The sequence below is a fragment of the Vanellus vanellus genome, assembly GCF_965231255.1.
Source record: "Vanellus vanellus genome assembly, chromosome: 1".
Classification (NCBI taxonomy): domain Eukaryota; kingdom Metazoa; phylum Chordata; class Aves; order Charadriiformes; family Charadriidae; genus Vanellus; species Vanellus vanellus.
Window position 1 is genome coordinate 204,661,573 of NC_138905.1, and position 20,373 is coordinate 204,681,945.

The 20,373-nt window shown below is 40.6% G+C and overlaps 1 protein-coding gene across 2 annotated transcripts; it reads right to left on the bottom strand.

Annotated features, from left to right (window-relative positions):
• Window positions 1–900: 900 nt before the first annotated feature.
• On the bottom strand, window positions 901–19,432 carry ELMOD1 (ELMO domain containing 1; the record flags this gene model as incomplete). 2 transcript variants are annotated; one of them, XM_082482868.1, is made up of 10 exons in its annotated part: window positions 901–1,073; window positions 3,284–3,417; window positions 4,933–4,983; window positions 7,450–7,473; window positions 7,771–7,839; window positions 9,042–9,175; window positions 12,406–12,535; window positions 17,809–17,906; window positions 19,103–19,131; window positions 19,288–19,432. In XM_082482868.1, 10 exons carry the CDS (start codon window positions 19,430–19,432, stop codon window positions 901–903), a joined length of 987 nt encoding a protein of 328 aa, XP_082338994.1. The 2 variants fall into 2 exon arrangements, with proteins under 2 accessions (XP_082338994.1, XP_082338995.1); XM_082482869.1 differs by lacking the exon at window positions 7,450–7,473.
• Between the last annotated feature and the right edge of the window lie 941 nt (window positions 19,433–20,373).

Consider the following 20,373-nt stretch of genomic DNA (forward strand, 5'->3'; position numbering starts at 1 on the left):
TGACAACCAAAGCAACATTTTCAGTAGTTCAAAAAAAATATTTTTTTTTTGCTCCCTGAATTCACCAAGCATGATGTGGCCAAACAACATTGCCTTCCAACATGCGACACAAAATACTAACCCCTGTGTATTTAAAGGAATGTGCAGGAATTTAGACCATGCTTTAGCATGACAGTGTTGGTGACAACAGCCGATGATACAATTTTTGGCCCCTGCCAGTATCCAGTAGTTGTGAGTGTGTTTGCACTTCATTGTGAAAGTATTAGCATCACCCAGACCGTTTGGTATTCATGCAGCTGTGGAGTCTGATTGTAATTCTGCATAAACTCTTCTCCTCAAAACTTGTATCTCATAAGCCTCATTAATTCTGCATTAAGCATATATGGCTGCATGGAGAAAATTGGACTTTAATGTGTTTGCCTGCATCAGATTAAATTACACACATTATCTTCTAGACGAGGTCCAAACACATATTTCGCTTGAAATGCCAGTAGTTATCTTAAAACATACCAAGTTAAAAAGCTTTCACAATACAAGATCCAGCTATTTGTTCCACATATACAAAAACACAGCTAGAGAAATACAATTCAATTGTCAATGCTGATTTATGAGGGAAGTCTAAAAAAATAGAAAAACTCTGATACTCAGACATCAATTCAGAATGTAACACTGCATAATGCCGCAATATGAGCACCCATTTAAAATGAGAAATCCCCAACAAGAGAAGCATAAGGGGATCTAGTACATGTGACCAAAAAAAAAAAAAAAAAAAAAAATAGATGAGTACTGCATCAAAAACATGCATACAATCGCCATGGTCATTCAGTATGCTAGTGATGGTCTAAAGAGTGATCTAACACAAGAGTGAGACAGTGTTTCCAAATAAAAGCGAGTGAGTAACTACATATTGATTAAACTTTCTGATGCAGCAAAATGAGGGCACAGAGCCATCTCTGGGTTCTGGAGCTGTTTCAAGATTCGCTTGTGAAATTTCTCTCTGACACGGTTGAACTCCATTATGTCCAGCGGGTCCTCTTCAATCCAGAATTTGTGGAATTCATGCATTAAGTAGCCTACAAAATCATAAAAATAAGGAGAAGTAAAAAAGATAAATAAGGTATGTAAAACTTACATACAAAATTAGAAAGAAATTAACAATTATGATGTAGACAGAGAATCCTGGTCACCGATGTCTGACACCTCACAACACTATGCAGTTATAAGACTAAACCCGTTTTGCCATTTTGGGCAAATGCAAAATTTGATTAATATTATCCATTGGCAGAACTTCTCCCAGTAAATAAAAAAAATATTAAAAATCACTAAGTGTCTTGACATACGGATACATGAACTAAAACATTAAACTAATGAGTATAAAAGCAGGGGAAGATGCTGCTGATGCTGCTCCACCAGTCTTTTGTTTATATTTGAGTTCTGCCTCACGGGAACATTGCTTCCTCTCCACTAAAAAAAAAAAAAAAAAAAAAAAAAAAGAGTGCACTGACAGGTAAATTAACAGTTACAATCACATCTTTCTGTATTAACACTTCCTCCTCATGCACAACTTTACCTTGTATGTGCATGACCTCGCTGGAGATGCTGTTTAACACTTACGCCTACAATCCTGAAACGATGAACGATAAGTGATATACAGAACCCCTCGCTTTGGTACGACATCCCCGTTTTAGGAAGAAACTTGATCCCAAAGTGAGTTTAATATACAGGCTCTGATTAAGGCCTTTACCATCTCAGTTCTATGCCATCCTTGGACTCAAAGAGGAACGACTGACAGGAAAAAACATTACATCCAACACTAGAACTTCAATAAACTGGACTCAACCTCTTGATCCCAACTTTCACAGCAGGTGAACCGTTGAGGAAGTATAATCTTTCATCCCAACATAGCAAAATGTGCAAGTTTTCTTTATTCCACAAAGTGAAGGCATTTGTTGTAAAGAAGGCTTAATTGTTTTTATCCATTTATTTCTATTAGTTTTAGCAGGGCCTGTTGCAATAGGACAAGGGGTAATGGTTTTAAACTAAAAGAGCCAGGAGAACAGTCCCTCCCTGCTGCCAGGACTTTGGCAGTGGCAACAAGACACTGTAAAGGTACTAAAACATGTCTTCCCCCCCACCCCCAGATTCAGTGGTGAGGGATTTTAGACATGGCAAGAAACCAGAACCAAGAATAGGATATGAAGATGTGGGAGCCAAACCAATCATACTAGACACATCTGTTCACAAGGCCACAGGCGCATCTGGAATTTGGCAAAAAGAGAATAACCCTTCCAATGAAAAAACGACCTGAAGATGCATAAGTGGATATTTAGGTAGATACTTATCTGACTGTTTAATTTATCATAGCCACCATCACCAAAGACAACAGCCTAGCAGCTAAACTGCCTGGAGTTCCTACCAGCCAGTCTGTCTAGGGCAGCAACACAGAAATCATCACAAAAGGGAGAGCACTGCTAGAGTACGATTTCTGCCCATGTAGGATTTTGGGTGAATGAGTCTTAGCGATTAACATCCTTGTTCTGAAAAGTCTATACTATTTAATGAAAGTTATGCACAGGACACTAATATTTGCCATTTATCCAGTTAAGCAATAAGAATATATTACAGTTGCAAAACAAAATATCTGTTACCTAAATAGACAAACTTAAAAAAACCCAAAACAAAACCAAACCCAAAATGCAAACGAACAAAACCTTTGTAATTGTCTTAGTGCATCCTGACCCCTTATTAGCAGTTTCATGCCTATACATTGAAAAACATTCAAAGTGTTGCTCCCACTGTGTAAGAATGCACAGACCTGCTGTGCTGTAGAAGGGATGCTCGAATACAGGGGAAAGAGCTGGGAAAACATTATTTTGAGGGGGGATAACTCTACTGAAAGTTGGAGAGTAATGCTTGAATGTAGATGCAGATATCAAGACTGTTGGATTTATGGGGAAGCAATCTATCTCTAGCAGCTCTTTAAAGTACCTTTAGTTTCTTCTTATTATTTAAAACAAGTCTAAGAATATAGGAAGGTCACTTTTTCAGGCCCTTGGAGGTTTTTTGTTTGGGTTTGTTTTGTTTGTTTTACCCCTTGGTTTGGTAGTGGCATACATCGCAACTAAGCACTGAATCTAAATAGCCTAAAGACAGGAGAGCAAGACTGGGATGATAGTCTCTGTGCTGTGTCAGCAGGAGATTATTATTTTTTTTTTAAAGTATAGGTATGACAAAGGTGTTAACAGGAGTACAAATTACGTATTCCTTCCCCACCACCACTTACAGAACGTCTGCTGAAAGTGAGTTAGTGTTGGTGCTTCTGGAGCAACATTGTAGAAATGAGTCTTCAGAGAGCCACTCACAAGCAAGTTGTATGCGAGGTCTGTTATGTTAATGCCCACGATAGCAAAAGAATAGCTGTAAGAAAAAAAAGCAGCAACATTTGTGGAGAGTTTGTCTTCTTTCAGCACACTGTAAGAAACACTGATGACACAGACACTGCAGATTGTGTGCTACTGAGGTGTATTTATTCTCTCTCGTGAGCTTCCAATGTGTGTGTGGGGGGGAGGCAAACAAGAAAAACATTTATCTCCTGCCTGCTTTGTACACCCTAATGGCAGTGTTTCCCTTGTGAAACATACGGTCACAGTGAAAACAGGAGTTTCATCATTGTGCCAGCATTTTCAGAGGAGCAGCACAGATTCATTCCTACAGAATAAGAACAAGCTCAGGCATCCCTGTGCTCCTGCCCTCGCCTCTGGCACGGGGCAAGCACTCCACATCGTGGCTGTGCCTGCAGGGTGACCCAGCATCTGCTATTTTAACCCATCTGCCCAACTGGAATTCATTACCCACGATTAGGAACATCAGGTTTCAACAATCAGTTCTATAAAGATATTCACATGGCTAAAAACTCTGTGAAAAAGATCCAGCTGAGTCACCTCCAATTTCTTCCTAACAGACAACTAGATACACAGGCCAAAAGACAGGCAAAAAACCTAAATCAGAGCATGCTGGAAACAGAAATAAAAGAAGTCAGACTCATGAAGCAAAACCCTGTCCTATTAGGACATATCAACAAGGAAAGTATATTTAGGCACAACAGAAGTCCAAAATTGGAAGTTATTTCTTAGTTTGTGAGCCTCTTGCATAAAACACTTGACATTTCTGGCAGTGACTGTTTCCCAAGAAAACATATGATGGCCCATACTGACATTTAGTGATAAAAGCAAACTTGATTAGTTATACAGTGATTTTTTTTTTTCCCCTCCTCTAAACACAGCTGTCTTCTGTAGATTATCCTAGGTATTTTTTCAATTATATCTACCAAGCAAACAAAAATACTTACTTTTTTTTTTTTTAACCTTTGACATATTTCAGGAGAGAAAAAAAAAAATCCAGAAGTTAACTGCAACATGAGGCCTAACGGCAAGTTTCACAGAAAAATGAAATATAGGCATTAAAATGTTGTATTACAGGTTTTCAGATACATTCATAAGGGACATCCAGTTTCATACTCATGAATAGGGCATCTATACCAAACTGCTTAAAAAGGAAAAAAAAAACAAAACACCAAACTTACTACTATTCTTTCCTATTATACTTTCCTAAAAGCAGATCAGAACCTGTCTTCGACAATAAGAAGTGAAACCACATCACATTATGTGTTAAGAAGAATTAAACAGATATTCACCACTGCACTACACACAGGACAGAGAGAAAGCTTCTCCTTGCTACAGCATTTTTCTTAATTCTTAATTCAAACTGCTTTTGCTGTAATCTTTGATCAAAATCAAGGTGTGGTTAAGACAATACATGTTAGTACATGTACTGAAGTTTCTAAAAGAAAGTGACCTGGAATATTTTCCCTCAAATATACAGCATCATTGTTAACTGTTGTTTGTGGCAGCTTTAAAAAGATTTTTAACTTACCCGATTGCCTTATCAAACTTCTTCTTCTCCCATTCGGCTTTGCTGAACTGGCTGAGGGGGAAAAAAAGATCCAGATATTGCCATGCACTGCTAATTGACAAATATTTTCTTTCCATTTCTTTAACATTGTAACAGAGGTAAAATATCCGTTCAGTCAATCCTGATACGGCTAATCACATTTAGCTCTGCTTCTGACTGAACAGATTTGTATAAAAAGACATGAAATGGGTAACTGGCTTTATAGCATCGCGGATAAACTTCACTCATCATTACAAAGTATGCACCTACATCAATGCTCTCAGTAAAAGCCAGTTATTTTCTATACTGACTACAAAGATGATCTACCTCAATTAAGTCTGAGCTACACAAAAAGTTGAAAATATTACATTTCTTTTAACTAATCAAAGATGATTTCAGCCTTTCATGTTCTTGAAGATATACGTGATGGTCATCACTGTAGACATGGTTCACCTGAGGAGGCAAACATGAAAAATACTCCTCTGCTAGAACAGTTTTATGTCCAGCCAAACTGGAAACCACACAACAGCTGAGAATACAGAACAGTATTTCCTATTATTTGGCACAATAACGTAGAGGTTTTCAAGTACACAGAAGGTCCCTCCCTTAAAACAGTTACTGTGGGAACTATTTACTTTTAGATTGAATTTCTGTTAAAATATTTTCATTTAAAAGAGCTGCCCGATACAACCAGTCAGCCGACATCCCACTAACCAGGCTTTACCTGTACCTAGACAAATGGAGCAAGTTTAGCAGAAATCACTGCCCACGTTTATCAGTGGCTAAAAGTGGTCAGAGAAATAACCCTAACCAGTGGGCTACAACTTAGACAGGCCTGGGGGAGTTTTGCCTTAGGAAAGCAAATCAGAGCTTGCAGGGTTTAGATCCTAAATTATAGACAGCTATGTGTGAAAGTGTCTGTCTTGGACTATACCTGAACTACAATAAGTATATATTACACTAAAGACAATCCCCTGAACGTCATGTAAATATGGTATTTAAAAATTGTTGCCATTAAGTATTAACAATGCTAATAGGTTCATACCCATCCTGACCTGAGTGTTACCAGGTGGCATGCGTGACAAAACTTCTGCTCTTAAATGGCCTGGGGTACAGAAATATACTCATTCTCTAAAATCTTTGTAGGTTGTGGCATAACATCAGTTAAAAAAACACAAACAAACATTGAATAATAAAGGTGGCACATGTAAGATGTGGACAAGCAATACAGCTCAACAGAAATAGAAACTACATTGATCATGATCACATCAGAAACCAGCATGGCTGCTAAGCAACCACGCCAGGAAGAACACCACGGGCACCACCAGCAGCATCTATTTTCTACCAAACACTCTTCCAAGGGATAGAAATTGCACATGCTCACACAGCACTCCAAGATGGTCCCTGGTAATCAAATATGTAAATGAAGAACACTAATGGGATTCCCTGCTTCACAGCCCCAGCACTGAATACTCAGTATCTGGGTAATATAGTTCAGTTTCCCATGTAAGAGTTGAGTTAAACAAAAGTCTTGACTATTTTCTATAATGCTGCTTAAGCATCGTGACAATCCCAGTTCATCAGCATACATAATAAAAATTATCCATGGGCAACACAATATGTAAAGGCAAGACTGGAATCATGGGGAGTGTTTGTAGGAAGAGAGTGAATGCCAATATATAAAAGAAACCCAAAATAAACTAAATTTGAGGGATGACTCCTAAGTCTGTTGGTTTACACCACCTCCCCCCTCCAACCCTCCAAGTGCTTTTTGTCATAGAATTATCATTGGTAAGTCAGCCACAAAATACTGAGGAGATCAAAAGCTTCACAGGATTCAGATGTGGGCCTGCTATATGGATATCTAACACTACTGGCAAAAGTAAAATGTCTTTTGAGGCCACTGATTACTACGTAACTGGTTACTAGGCATTTCAGCCCCCCTTCGATAATTATGGAATAAATTTCTAGTCCCAAATAGTTCACAACACAGAATTTTTGCCACTTGGGGGTACCTGATCTCTCAACCGTCAGGACATCGGACTAGCCAAATTAGACCCATTATTACTCAAGGCAGCCAGAGCATGTGACTATAAATCAAGGGCCTCTTCAACTGTGCTAACAAACCCTTGGCCTCGGCTACTTTTAATTATCAAGTTGGCCACAGTTGTCGTGACCATAGCGGCACTGCTTAGACTTTTTTCCTACAGGTAAAAGTCATTCCAAATTTGTTGGTTAAGCCTGGTACTAAATAGGTCTGAAATACAGTGCTTTTGCTACATCAGGCAAGATTGATTTCATTCTTTATATATAAGCATGCTCAGATGTACCCAGTGTTGCACCATCAGCTACATTTGAGTTCACTTTAGAGAAAGGAATACAGATCTCTTGGTGTTGCAACAAAGACTTTCAGTTTATAACATGCCAAATTGCGGTATGGTTTGATGTTTATTTACATGTAGGGTCTCATAAAACTAAGAGAAAAGAAAAAAAAAATACCTTAGTTCCTTCTTAGTGACTTCCCTTCATTATGAAAAGACAAAAAGAAAAGTAAATAAAAACACAAAATCACTTGAAATTAGAAGTTAAGTCAAAACATTTAACACTAAGTTTATTTCTAGGATGTATATTTCTAGGATTCAGTATACAAATTTGTGCCTTGGGTTTGGTCAGTTTTCAGGATCAGCACCTGAAAACAGATAGCATGTGGCAACACCCAAGCGTATGCCCAACTAACAGAAAAATAAAACCACACCCTCCCCTCCCCCAAACACCAGCCAGCAGCGCTCTCAAGTTATTTTTCCTGATCTCAAGCATTACCTGTATTTAGGCTGAAGGGAATCAGAGAGAACTTGCTGAGCTATCTCAGTGTCCCATTCGGCAAAATACCTGCAAATACGCGTTTAAGGTGAATTGTCAAAGAAACACAACAAAAAAAGCATCTTAAATCATACCAAGCTGTCCATACACACCCTTTAAAGGCCACTACATGTGTTATGCAGTATGAGTAGCATTTAACATGTTAAATTCATTAAGCTACCACTCAGACCCCTAAAATGAAAGAGAAAAGCAGCCTCAAATTACAAATCTAATCCTATAAGGGCTTAGTGAACATGCATTACCAGAGTCTTCTTCCTACCCACCCTACAGAAAATCAGTTGCTTATTACTAGAGCATGTTGGCTGCTGAGCTCAAGACAAAGCAGTTCAGGCTTCTTGATCTGGCAGATTCATTAAGCAAGATAACAGTCATCACAGGAGATTAAGAAATGAAATACATGGTAGGGATTCATTTCCAGTGGAAGTTCAAAGCCAGGGTCAAGGGTTCAGACCCTCAACTGAGCTTTGCTAGAGGATGACATATGGATGATTTATGTCCTTCAATCTGTAAGAGCAGAAAATATTTCTTTTTCCCCTCATAGGGAGAGGTTATTTTACCAAATGTTTTTAAGTTATGTAACTACCTGCAGTAGTCACAAGGGCTGAAGGAAATGACAGGCATTGATCAGTTCCCAAATAACTAACCACGGATACAGTACCAACACCTGGTGTGTGTGAGGCTGAAGGGCATAGTGATGTAAACTCACTGCTCAATTTTGGGTACTGACAGAAATTGAAGTTTTTGTCCAACTACAGAAGTTTACCATCAGTGGCTGCATTTCAAGTGTTTTGCCTAAGAATTCAGCATGAAATTCCCAACAAGAAAGCTGGGCAGTAACATAACCCTCCCACCCACCCACTTCCAGGGCATTTTGTTTAAGAAGATTTAGATATTGGTGAAAATACACTTTACAGTTTCTTGCTTGTGGGAAGAGACTGTTAACTTACTGTGTCACAGAGAAACTAACAAGCGGGCTTAGCAAGTAGCATTACCAAGTTGAATTAGGAATACTGAAAGAAAGGAGAGCCCTTTCAGAAGAGACACCCCCCCACCCCCCAAATTGGACTAGAAAATAAATACTTTCAATTTTTGATATGAAGTCTGTAACACTTTTACAAGTTGTTTCCAGAGACTTGCTAAAAGCCTTGAAATTATGCTGCTTTTCATGACTTCAGACAAACATAAATCCATCTACAGAGGAACATACTTACACCAAGTTATATAAGCCCAGGAGACCCATCCCTCTGAAGTCTGTTTTAGGATCGTCACCTTGGAAACCAATTTCACACCACTGCTTCGAAATCCGAGCTTTCAGTGGCGAATTGGGCTTCAAGCATTTCCACAACTAGGAAGATTACAGGTAAAATATAATTAAACTTCCACACATTACTACGGCTTTTTCTTCTTTTTAAACCAAGTTAATTTCTCATGTAATATCATGGCATTGCTATCCCAGCAACGAAAACATAGGAGCAAATTAAATTCCCAGGGGTGAGGAGGTGAAAATGCCAAACCACTCTTAAATATTGCAGGTGTTTCAGCCCTACAAAGCCCTTCCGACCTTATCTACAGCTGCTGTAACATCTCAGACAAGGACTCGTTTTGTTCACGCTTTGTGCGTCAAAGTAGCGTCTGCCTCCATAAGCACAGAGACAGAAATGGGCTAGAATTTGGTTGTAAATCACTGACAGAGCAGCAGGCAATCAGCCCTCGGGTCCCTGAGGCTCTGCAGCAATCTTTTCTCCTGCATCTTTTGCAAATCTCTGGAAGGGTTATAAATCAAGAGTGCTGAGTTGGCTACCACAGTGCTGAAAAGCAAATTGGAGAACATAAAAAAAAAATCCACACAAGAATAGCATGTGCCACCTTCATATTTAACTAAGGGGTGAATCATTCATTGATCTCACATAGAGAAAAAAAAAAAAGACAAAGTGATTTAACAAGCCAGATCCTCAGCTGGAATAAATCCACTTAGCTGCACTGGTCCAGCAACTTTAGTGCCTAAATGTCATGTTGCTAGGCACCTAAAACCAGCCTGAACTGACATGTCTGACAAATACATACCTTTCCGTACACCTCATGTGCCATATCACAAACTCACCCTTTTCAAAGCGTATTAAGAAATCAGGTGTTCCCTATAAACCATGAGTTGGTGAGCAGGGCCTCAGGAAATGCACTTAGACAAAGCGTACCCAAGGGAAAGAGCTATATGCACATTTCTCAAATAAACAATCCAGAAATTGTATTAATTTTAGCAGTTCTAACTGCATTTAAAATGAAGTGCCTTGGGAAGGTTAAAACTTATATGATTTCACTTTGTAATGACTGCATAAACCATCACTGTTTAAATCATATTTGCTACCTTTCTTGTTCATCCATTGACAGTAAATACAGTATTATTCATTAGTTCAATCACGTTAAGTTAGTCTTTCTCTCATTCATAAAGTGCCCTCCTGGTAAAGACGAATAAACGATAAACATTAGCAACTCGAATTACCCATTGCAGAGATCACTTAGCAGAATACCTAGAAGGAATGAAAACCAATTGGCCTATTCTTCCCCAGTGTGGGTTGGAAACCAAATTAAACCCTTGGACATATTTCCTTTTGACATGAGAATTCGCAAAAGCAAAATGCCGGCTGTAAACAAGTGCTAATACACAGGTTACACTGGAGGCAGATGGTGAAACTGATACTTTCTTCTACATTATGAATTTTACAGTGTAAACTGCACTGTTTAATCTCCCCTCAGTCAAACACTCACTTTCCATTCTGCTTTTATTCTCATGCAGTTACATTTTTTAAAGCACTTGAATGACTACACATCACTGCTGACATGATTCTCAGAAGCATCCAAGAACCGTCCTCGCTGGGTAAAATCTGTGTGTCCTTTTAGTTAAAGCCCAGTCGACTCCCAGAAATTGGTGCTTTCAGCTGCACAGGGGCAGGACTTGAACAGGAGTCACAGAATCAAGGAGTTTCAGAGTTGGAAGAGACCTCTAGAGATCATCTAGTCCAACTCCCCTGCCAAAGCAGGATTGCCTACAGCACATTACTCAGGACTGCATCCAGGCGGGTCTTGAAAATCTCCAGAGAAGGGGACTCCACACCCTCCCTGGGCAGCCTGTGCCAGTGCTCTGTCACCCTCACCGTCAAGAAGTTTTTCCGTGTATTTGAACGGAACTTCCTATGTTCTAACTTGTGCCCGTTGCCCCTCGTCCTGTCACTGGGAACCATTGAAAAGAGTCATACATCTGCCTCATCATACCTGATGGCTAAAGCACTCCTTCAGGGGCAGCTCTGGATTTTGACTCCTCCTTGGCAAGACTTCACCTCCCAACAAGGACCCAACCTTAAAGACAGCTTTCCAGGCACCCACAGGAACTCTTTGATCATTTGACACATTTTTTAGAAATAGTTATTTGCATCCATAAGTTCTTATATAAGAAGATGCCTACTGGGATTTCTGGAAGTACCTGGAAGCCCAAGTAACTAAGGTAAAATTTTCAGAAACTCCCACTGTAACTTGTGTAAAACACCACACTGCAAGCTAGAGCGTAGAAAGCAACTTCATCATCATGTGCTTAAAAATCTCAGCCAAAGTCAGATGGGAGAAGAAACACAGGTAGTGTTTAATTTTTCGTTATTTTTTGTTCAAAATAATAAAAAAAAAAACAAAAACAAAACAAACCCCAAACAGTTCGTATGTTTTTATAAGACCACTGAAAATTCTCTAAGAATGCATTTTCCTTGTAGATAGGCTCATTATCGCTATTCTATGTTTTTTTGCCATTTCTCTGAAGCATCTTGCACTAGCTACAGGCGGAAACAGGATCAGAAGAAATACTGGGACTTGCTATTAGACTATTTTCCACCCACTTTATTCTGTCCCCAATTCCTGTCTAATATAAGAGCTCTCTAACTCAACCTCTGCTTATGATCATCTTCCTGAAAAAATGCTTCTATTACCCACTCCAGTGCAAAGCTTTCCTGAAAGCATGAAATAAGTAAGAAACAATTGGGACGGTTTTCAACACTGCATGTATTATCTAAAGACTGGTTTCATTTTGTTTTCATATGAAAGTGTATGTGGTAAATATAAATGTGTAAGTCATCATCTCCCACCCTTTCATCCCAAACAATGAAAGCTAGAGGTTTGCCATTGGGATACACAGACAACGTCTCAAAAATACAAGAAACTGAAGGGAAAAAAAAAAAGCGTGTTCTGGTTAAGAGAGAAAAATACCCTTCTTGTGTTGAAGAAAGATGTAATGAAGTAGGACATAGGGTTAGTTTTCCAGAGCTCATAGCCCAGAGCTGTTACATGCAGTAAGAGCTGGGTATCCACTGCCTAGATATAGTCCAGCCAAGGGACGCACATTCATCAACCAGGGAGTAAGCTGCTTGTTTGGCAGGTGTTACACCCAGACCAAATTAAGATAAGGCTATACAGCATATTAAAACAGGCACACGATGGAGGAAGGTGACCATACATTTTGCTGTTTTAAAAAGGTTCATAAACCAGGATGTTTGGCATGAATAAAGGATGCCCTCCAAGTATCTCTTAAGCAGCTACCTTCAGAAGCATTTCCTCATGTTGCGGATTCTCCGAATCATATGGCTCTCTGCGCAGCTTTTCAACCTCTGCAATCAGGTTTCTGTACCCCACAATCTGCAGCAGGCATGCCTGAAGAGACACTCCCAACCTGAGGGGGGGGGGAAAGGAGCAACATAATCCAACTCAATCATATGTAGCCATGAAACAGCACTACCACGCACATACCCATTTAATTCACGAGTAATAGACTATCAATTCATTGATGTAACAACACTTTAATTGCAATGGAAGAATTTCCAAGAGATCAATATTCCATTAAACAAAGCCTTGTGAAATGCATTGTCTTATTTAGTGCCTTCCTTAGATGATAAAATTTGGGATTTTTTTTTAGAACTCTGAACAGTGAATTTTCATATTGAAATCTCATTATAACTATACACAGCAGTGTTGAATGCCTGCAATGAGCACATCACTGAATCTTTCCCCTCATGCAAATGGCAGCCTCTCAAACAATGCCCTGTGACAACAGATGTGAACTTAAAAAGGGGGAGGGGGGAGGGGGCGGACCGGACGGACTCAGCAAAAAGCTAAAAATACTCATTTTGCTTTCATGCCACAAAAGCTAGCATAAAGAAGCCAAAACCCCAAAGTAATATAGTTCAAAGATCTGCCTTGAAGCAGCTTTTTTTTTTTTCTGTCTCATGTTAAGAATCACCATAATGGCTCTCTTTTCATTATAATGCAGATTTTATGTTTCCTTTTTACGTTTCCTGATGTATCATCAAAAAAACAAAACAACAAAAAAACCAAAACAAAACCCAACCAAACATGTGGCTTCCAAGGCTTTAAATTACAACAGCTTACTCAGTTTTAGCTTAAGATTTCATCATATTAAATACAAGTTATGCAGTACACAACTGCCACACTCATAAGAATATTCAAATACATATGGGAATAAACCCTTTAATTTTTAATAATGTCTAAAAGTATCTGAACACCTAATATGAATTTGGAGGGCACAGCTAAATCTGTACTCTCATTCCTCTGTGGAACACAGGCTGCACTGATATTAAGCTGCACAGGTTCCTTATTTGTCTTGTTTGATATACTGAAACATTTTGTTTGTTCTATAATACTGTTAAATTTTCTGAGCAGAAGGATTTTCACTGCTTATCTTTTGAGATTAATCTGCAGAATCAGAGATGCCATTTCTCTTGCTGCAATTTCATGTTATTTGTGGCTATAACCCTTTCAGAATAACCTGTGCAGTGTTTTCCCTCCTTTGCTGTTCGGGTTATTTTTGTTGGTGGTTTCTGGGGTGTTTTTGATGCTTCACTTGCTATACCATACAGTTTTACAGAAAGTCTGCATTTCAAAGAAAGTTGAAAAGCCTGACAAGACTGCATGTGAATTGCTGTAGTGCATCAGTAAACCACAACCATAATGTTTTCAACTACTCTATAACCTCAGTGTAGTTTAGAGCAGAACACCACAGGCAGTGGCAAAGCAGAGCAATTTTGTATTAAAAAAAAAAAAAAAAAAAAGATAAAATCTAAGTTCCAAGTTGCACAACATGTACACAGCAAGCCACATTTGCACTTTAGATAAAGCCAGTGCCAGTCAAACGTTCTGATGCAGTGTTATTTCAGGGTGCACTGGGGGTGGGATGTTAGGGTGGAATTAGTTTCTTCACTCTCCTCTTCATAAAGCTTTTGTTCTCTCCTTGCCAAAGGATGCGGGTGAGCTGCTCCCTGCCACCCTTGTGCTGCGGTGGCAGTTCTCAGAGCACAGGAGCACCCTGCCTGGGCTTGCACCCCCACTGCATTCAGCTCCAGGTGCTCCACGAGATGGAGATGATTCCAGAACTGGGAGTATTTCATGGACTATTTCCATAGTTAGTGTAGATTGCACATGTTACCACCTGGTTATTCAACCTACTTGCTCCCGCCACTAAATATACATGCTTATCTCAGAGGCATCGATAAATGGAAATTACTGTGGGCCTCTTCCTCTTCAGGTCACAGAAGCCCATAGCCTTGAAGAACAGCTCAGTGCAAACACCCCTGGGATGCTAGTTCAGCTCTGCAAAGATGCTACATTAACAAAAATGACTGCATACAGATTTGCAGAAACACATAGAGTATGACACATGTCCCCTTGTCCTTACCCCAGGAGATTTCAAGTCTCTACTATGCAAGAGAAGGCCAGAGCTTCTGAACAAGACAGTCTGGATGCAGGTTGTTTTTTTTTATGTTCAAGAGTAGGTAAGCCAATGGATTTTCCTTAATCCGGTCTAAAGAAATAGCTGACCTGCTTTTACTGAAGTTTCTCCAGAAAACTCTAGTACAAAATAAATGGCTCACATGTAAAACTTCAGTGCAGATGCTTAAAGTTTAGTGGAACTATCATAGAACGGTTTAGGTTGGAAAGGACCTTGAAGATCATCAAGTTCCAACCCCCCTGCCATAGGCAGGGACACCTCCCACTAGACCAGGTTGTCCAAGGCCACATCCAGCCTGGCCTTGAACACCTCCAGGGATGGGGTCTCAACAACCTCTCTGCGCAACCTGTTCCAGTGCCCTACCACCCTCAAAGTGAAAAACTTCTTCCTAATGTTCAATCTGAACCTGCCCTCTTCCAGTTTAAAGCCATTTCCCCTCATCCTATCACTACATGCCCTAGTAAAAAGTCCTTCCTCAGCTCTCCTGTAGGCCCCCTTTAGGTACTGGAAGGCTGCAATAAGATCTCCCCTGAGCCTTCTCTCCTCCAGGCTGAACAGCCACAACTCTTTCAGCCTCTCCTCATAGGAGAGGTGCTCTAGCCCTCGGATCAGCCTCGTGGCTCTCCTCTGGATGTGCTCCAGCAGGTCCATGTCCTTCTTATATTTTGGACTCCAGAGCTGGATGCAGTACTCCAGGTGGGGTCTCACGAGAGTGGAGTAGAGGGGCAGAATCACCTCCTTTGACCTGCTGGCTACACTTCTTTTGATACAGCCCAGGATATGGTTGGCCTTCTGGGCTGCAATTGCACACTGCTGGCTCATGTTGAGCTTCTTGTCGATCAGCACCCCCAGGTCCTTCTCCTCAGGGCTGCTCTCCAGACATTCCCTACCGAGCCTGTATTTCTGCTTGGGATTGCCCCGGCCCAGATGTAGGACCTTGCACTTGGCCTTGTAGAACTGCATGAGGTTGGCTTGGGCCCACCTCTGCAGCCTGTCCAGGTCCCTCTGGATGGCATCCCTCCCGTCCAGCGTGTCTACCTCGCTAAACAGCTTGGTATCATCGGCAAACTTGCTGAGGGTGCACTCGACTCCACTGTCCATGTCACTGACAAAGACGTTGAATAGTACAGGTCCCAGTACCGACCCCTGAGGAATGCCACTCGTCACTGGTCTCCACAGAGAGTGATTAATTTTGAACCAGTGATTAATGTAATATAAGGAGCAATTTAGTGGCAGGGTACGTGGCACCACCTTGCACGTCCCAGGCCCCTATTCCTCACTGTTTTGAAAAGATATTTCACTAAATTGGGGGGGGGGAGAAAGGAAGGGGATGAAAGACTCAGTCCTGTAAAATGCTGAATGCAAGGGTTTAGTCCAAAAATCAATTAAGTGGGTTTTTTTTCTGTGCTAAGCATATAAACACCTCCTGGATTAAACCAAAAGAATAGTTCAGGGGTTTTTGTTTTGTTGTGCATTTGTTTGGTTTTTTTTTTTGTTTTTAACACTAGAACCTCATCACTCAAAGTGTAACTTAAGGTTCAGGGGCCTGATTCAAGCAAGCAGAAATCATTTGCACCTCTGCTCATTCGCTCTCTCTTCTGGAAGACAGCTTTTTTTCAGGGGCCAAAGGCAATGCCATGAGGAGAATCAGATAGTGATCTCCTGTGTCACACAAAATACTGCTTTAATAAATTCCTTGGCTTTTCTTGGAATTATTCCACCCAGTTACCCACAGATCCAACACCAAGAAGTGAGTACTTGAATCAGCCTGATTACAAATGCTGCAGCTACTGGTGTCCATGGGTCAGGCTCTGAGCTGTGCACATTTACGTGCTGCAGTTTTTCCACACACATCACCCTCACTAGTTTTGCTGTCGCTGATTTTTTTTTTCCCCCCTGAATTTCAACTATCGGCATCCTGTGCAACACAGGACTACCAGAGCCATGACGCCCTCCTCAGACAGGCAGCCTCTCAGCGTGGCCTTGCATCCACTTGAAGCGGCTGCTCTTTCATTGTCCTACCTTTGGAGGTCATGTGGGCAAGGTCCTGTGAATTGACACCTCTGGAAAAGCTCTGGGCCCACTCCCAGAAAAACTTCACAGGGCTCTCATCTATGAGGTGTTTTCTTTGATTTGTTTCTCTTATTTCCTTCTCATCTTTAATGTTTGGGTCACCATTTTTCAGTCCAGGTGGACAGTGGTCATGTCCACAACAGCTGCCTCTCAAGTTAAAGAGACACCCAGTGTACTCTATTTCCGTTATTATCACTGAAGCCTCATTTTAAGACTCCCCAGTTACTGTCCTTTTCACTGGGGGGTAAGCCTTGGGGGTCATAACTCTGAGACCAAAAAAAGATTATTTTTTTCCAACTGAGCTTTTGGGTTTTGTTGTTGCAGCATGACCTTGGGACCACCTTACCTGTTCATGCTGTTGCCCACAAAGAAAAGCAGCTATCAATGCATGGATGCCCACTCTGGATTAAGCACATCCATTTCAAGTTTGGGAAGAGGAGTGAACCTCAGACTGATCATTTGACTAATACAACCCTCAACACTTCTTCCACCGATTCCTGACCTAGACCACCTTGCGCCTTAAGCTAGGGGCTGAGAAGTAAGGCAACCACAAAAGTGTTACTACTTACTTTTGAAATACATGCCTGTAAATTTAATGGTTTGTTGTCAATCTCTTCTTACCACTAACATCTTGTAGCATTAAAAGAATATCAGCTAAGTTGTATTGTTACAACTTGAGTTTGGATAATTCAAAGCAGTTTTAAAATGTAAAGCAGTATACCATTTATATCAGTTACAACAGGACTATTTCTTTCCTACTGCATACAGCCTTGTTAAGAAGCCATCACTGTCACTGCCAGGACCACCAGCTTTAGTGGTATTTTATCCCTGGGGAAATGGTCCCCATAAATCAATGCATCAACAACATACTAAGACAGCATGATTCAGGAAGCAGCTAGATAAAGAGACTCAGGACTTGCCTATTACAGTCACCATAAAAGATCGTTCATTTTTCCATCAGCTTTTTGACACCAAAGCTTAAGTTGTAGTTTTATGCTGAGAGACAGAATTCATCTTCAGATTGTGTGCCACAATAGCTATGGAGAACTGGTTCTCCATGGGCCTGGGCACTGAAGAAATCAATAATTCCTTTTTTTTTTTTTTTTGTAAGGAAACCATGAACTTACTGTGGATTTATATCTGGATTAATCCTTTTCAGCTCCATGATGTCATCTATAGTTTTTTCAATAGCATCAGGGTGAACACTTACTGAAGTTTGCAGCCGCTAAAGAGAGGTTTTAAACACGTATTAATTCTTATGGAAGCTATTATTCAATAGACGTTAACAATGGTAAATTTGATAGCCAAAAGCTTCTACATTAAGAGCCCAGAAGACCAAATTCAATATACACTGCCCCCACCACCTTTCCAGTCTATTCAACCCTATTGACTAGTTTCAGTGCTTCCCCATGCCCTTGTAGTCAGTCTATTGCATTTCTGTGGCAGCTGCTAGTGAGGACAACCTGCACTGAAGCCTTTGATCAAGAAGCAGCTTCAGACTGTCTACCTAATTACACTGGAATTGCTAGCCTTCATTTGACACCCCCTCTCACCATTGCAGTAAAACAGCAAAAAATTTTTCCTTTCTCTTGCATGTCATTGCACTTTGTAGAGATGTCCCTGGAAGTTCAGTATTCAAAAAATCAACATGCTTTCCAAAAAATTAAGAGGTTGAACTTTCTGGTGCTTTGTCTCAAAACTACACAATTGCTTTAATGCAGGCTTTTAAATAAGATTCTGCCTTTCTGTTTGTGCGAGAAATGTATTTGGAAGCACAGTGCTGAACTATGAGCTATGTGACATCCTTTTTGCTAATGCTGAGGTAAGCTTTTCAACACCACTGATTCTCATGCCAAAGAAACGAATGGCTGAATGATGCTATTTAACATATATACAAACACTTTATGAGAAGAATTTAGGATAGCATAACCAGTGCTACAGGAAAAGGAAGAGGTGACAGAGGCTCTTCTCCATTAATGTATTTAAAAGGAAAGCAGAGAACAAAGTTGTCTTGGCTATCTAAGTACTGCTGCCTTCAGTCTGCTTTCCAGACAGAAAACCTGATGTGTAAAGTGTGTAAGTGACTGACTGCAGATTACAGAAATTCTACGACAGGGTGAGGAATCAAACCAAGAAATCCCAAATTACAACACATTACCCTTGCTGTCTCCACTATGTCCTGTTGCCCCCTTGATTCTATCAGTGCCACAGTGTGGCTGTCCCCAGAGCACAAAACACTCTCCCTGACTTTGCGAGATCTACTGCTATTACAGATACCAGAGTCTCTTCAGCAGATGATGATTTTAATGCAAAATCACATCAAACCCTAAAGTTATTTTTTGCGGTGAGAAAACAGCAGACTAAACAAACCAACTGCACAGGACACAATATACAAGGTGAATGAAGATATCTTTCACTCACCTTACTTTTTGAACCTTTCAGTGATGCCTCTGTAAGAGAACAGTATTTAAAAGCATCATGTCAGACAAGCTAGGTTTATATTGGATTTATTTAACAATTTATTTATTTATGAGAATTAAGTCATACTACTTTTAGCACGTGCAGAAAGGTACAAAGGGATGCAGAACTAAGTATTGTGCAGTTACCTATTTTCATAGTTCTGGCAGCTCCAGGTTTGGTATTGTAACAGATCCTTTGCAATTCACATCGACCTGTTAGTTTCCTGACCACGAATTTCAGGCAGCGCCACAAGCATTTGCAGTAGAAGTACAGGCATACCTGGACAAACATCCTGGCAAAAAAAAAGAAAAGAAGCCTGAAAATAAGAGTCTTGAGCAGAGTTTGTTTCAACAGGGTCACCACCCAAAGAGAAGTTACTTACTCACCCCAAATTTCCATTGCCTGAGGGCACATTTAAAGCATGTCCAGCATTCACACTGCAAACGTTTTTCCTGGTGTTAAATCATGCTTTTTAGTCTTACCCAACAACAGAAAACCATGCACAAAGCACGAGAACTGGAAGCACAGAATAAATCAACTCCAGAGTTATCAAGAGTAATTCTAGAAAACTCTTTGTCCCCTTAAAATAAAAGGCTCTATTGGTCCTATTAACGCTTTGGGGAAACAGGACTACATGAGAAGGGAGCACAGCTCACGCTGTTGTCATGGCTGCTGAGGATCCAGGGAGCCACTATACCCCGGCTTAGCTTTGCTGCTCCGTGCAGAGTGGCTGGTTATCCTGACAAACATGAATCAACACTCATGTCAGGTCCCTCAGAGTGAAGAGTGATGGTTAAGGAAACAAACAAACAAAGAAATCAAAGCTTCCCTTCTTTAGGAGAGAAGGTGTTTAAGAACCTGTCCTGAGGACTGCCAGTTCTTCCTAAGATCAGCTCTTATACAGCATTGGTGCTGCAGAATTTCTCAAAGTACAGAACTGACAGTAAGCCAAAAAAGCTCTCATTTAGGTACTTCATCCAGTTTTGAGCCCCAGCAACGCAAGATAGACTTTGACAAACTTGATGGATTTTAGTGGAAGCCCACAAGATGGCAGGGCTGAAGCACAGGCCTTGCAAGGAAAGGCTGGGAGAGCTGGGCTTCTTCAGCCTGGGCCACAGATATCTTCAGGGGGACCTCAAGGCAGCGCCCCTCAGTGCCTGTGGGAAGATCATGGAGGGGAGAGAGCTGGGCTATTCACAGCGGTGCAGGGCAGGAAGACAAGAAACAACAGT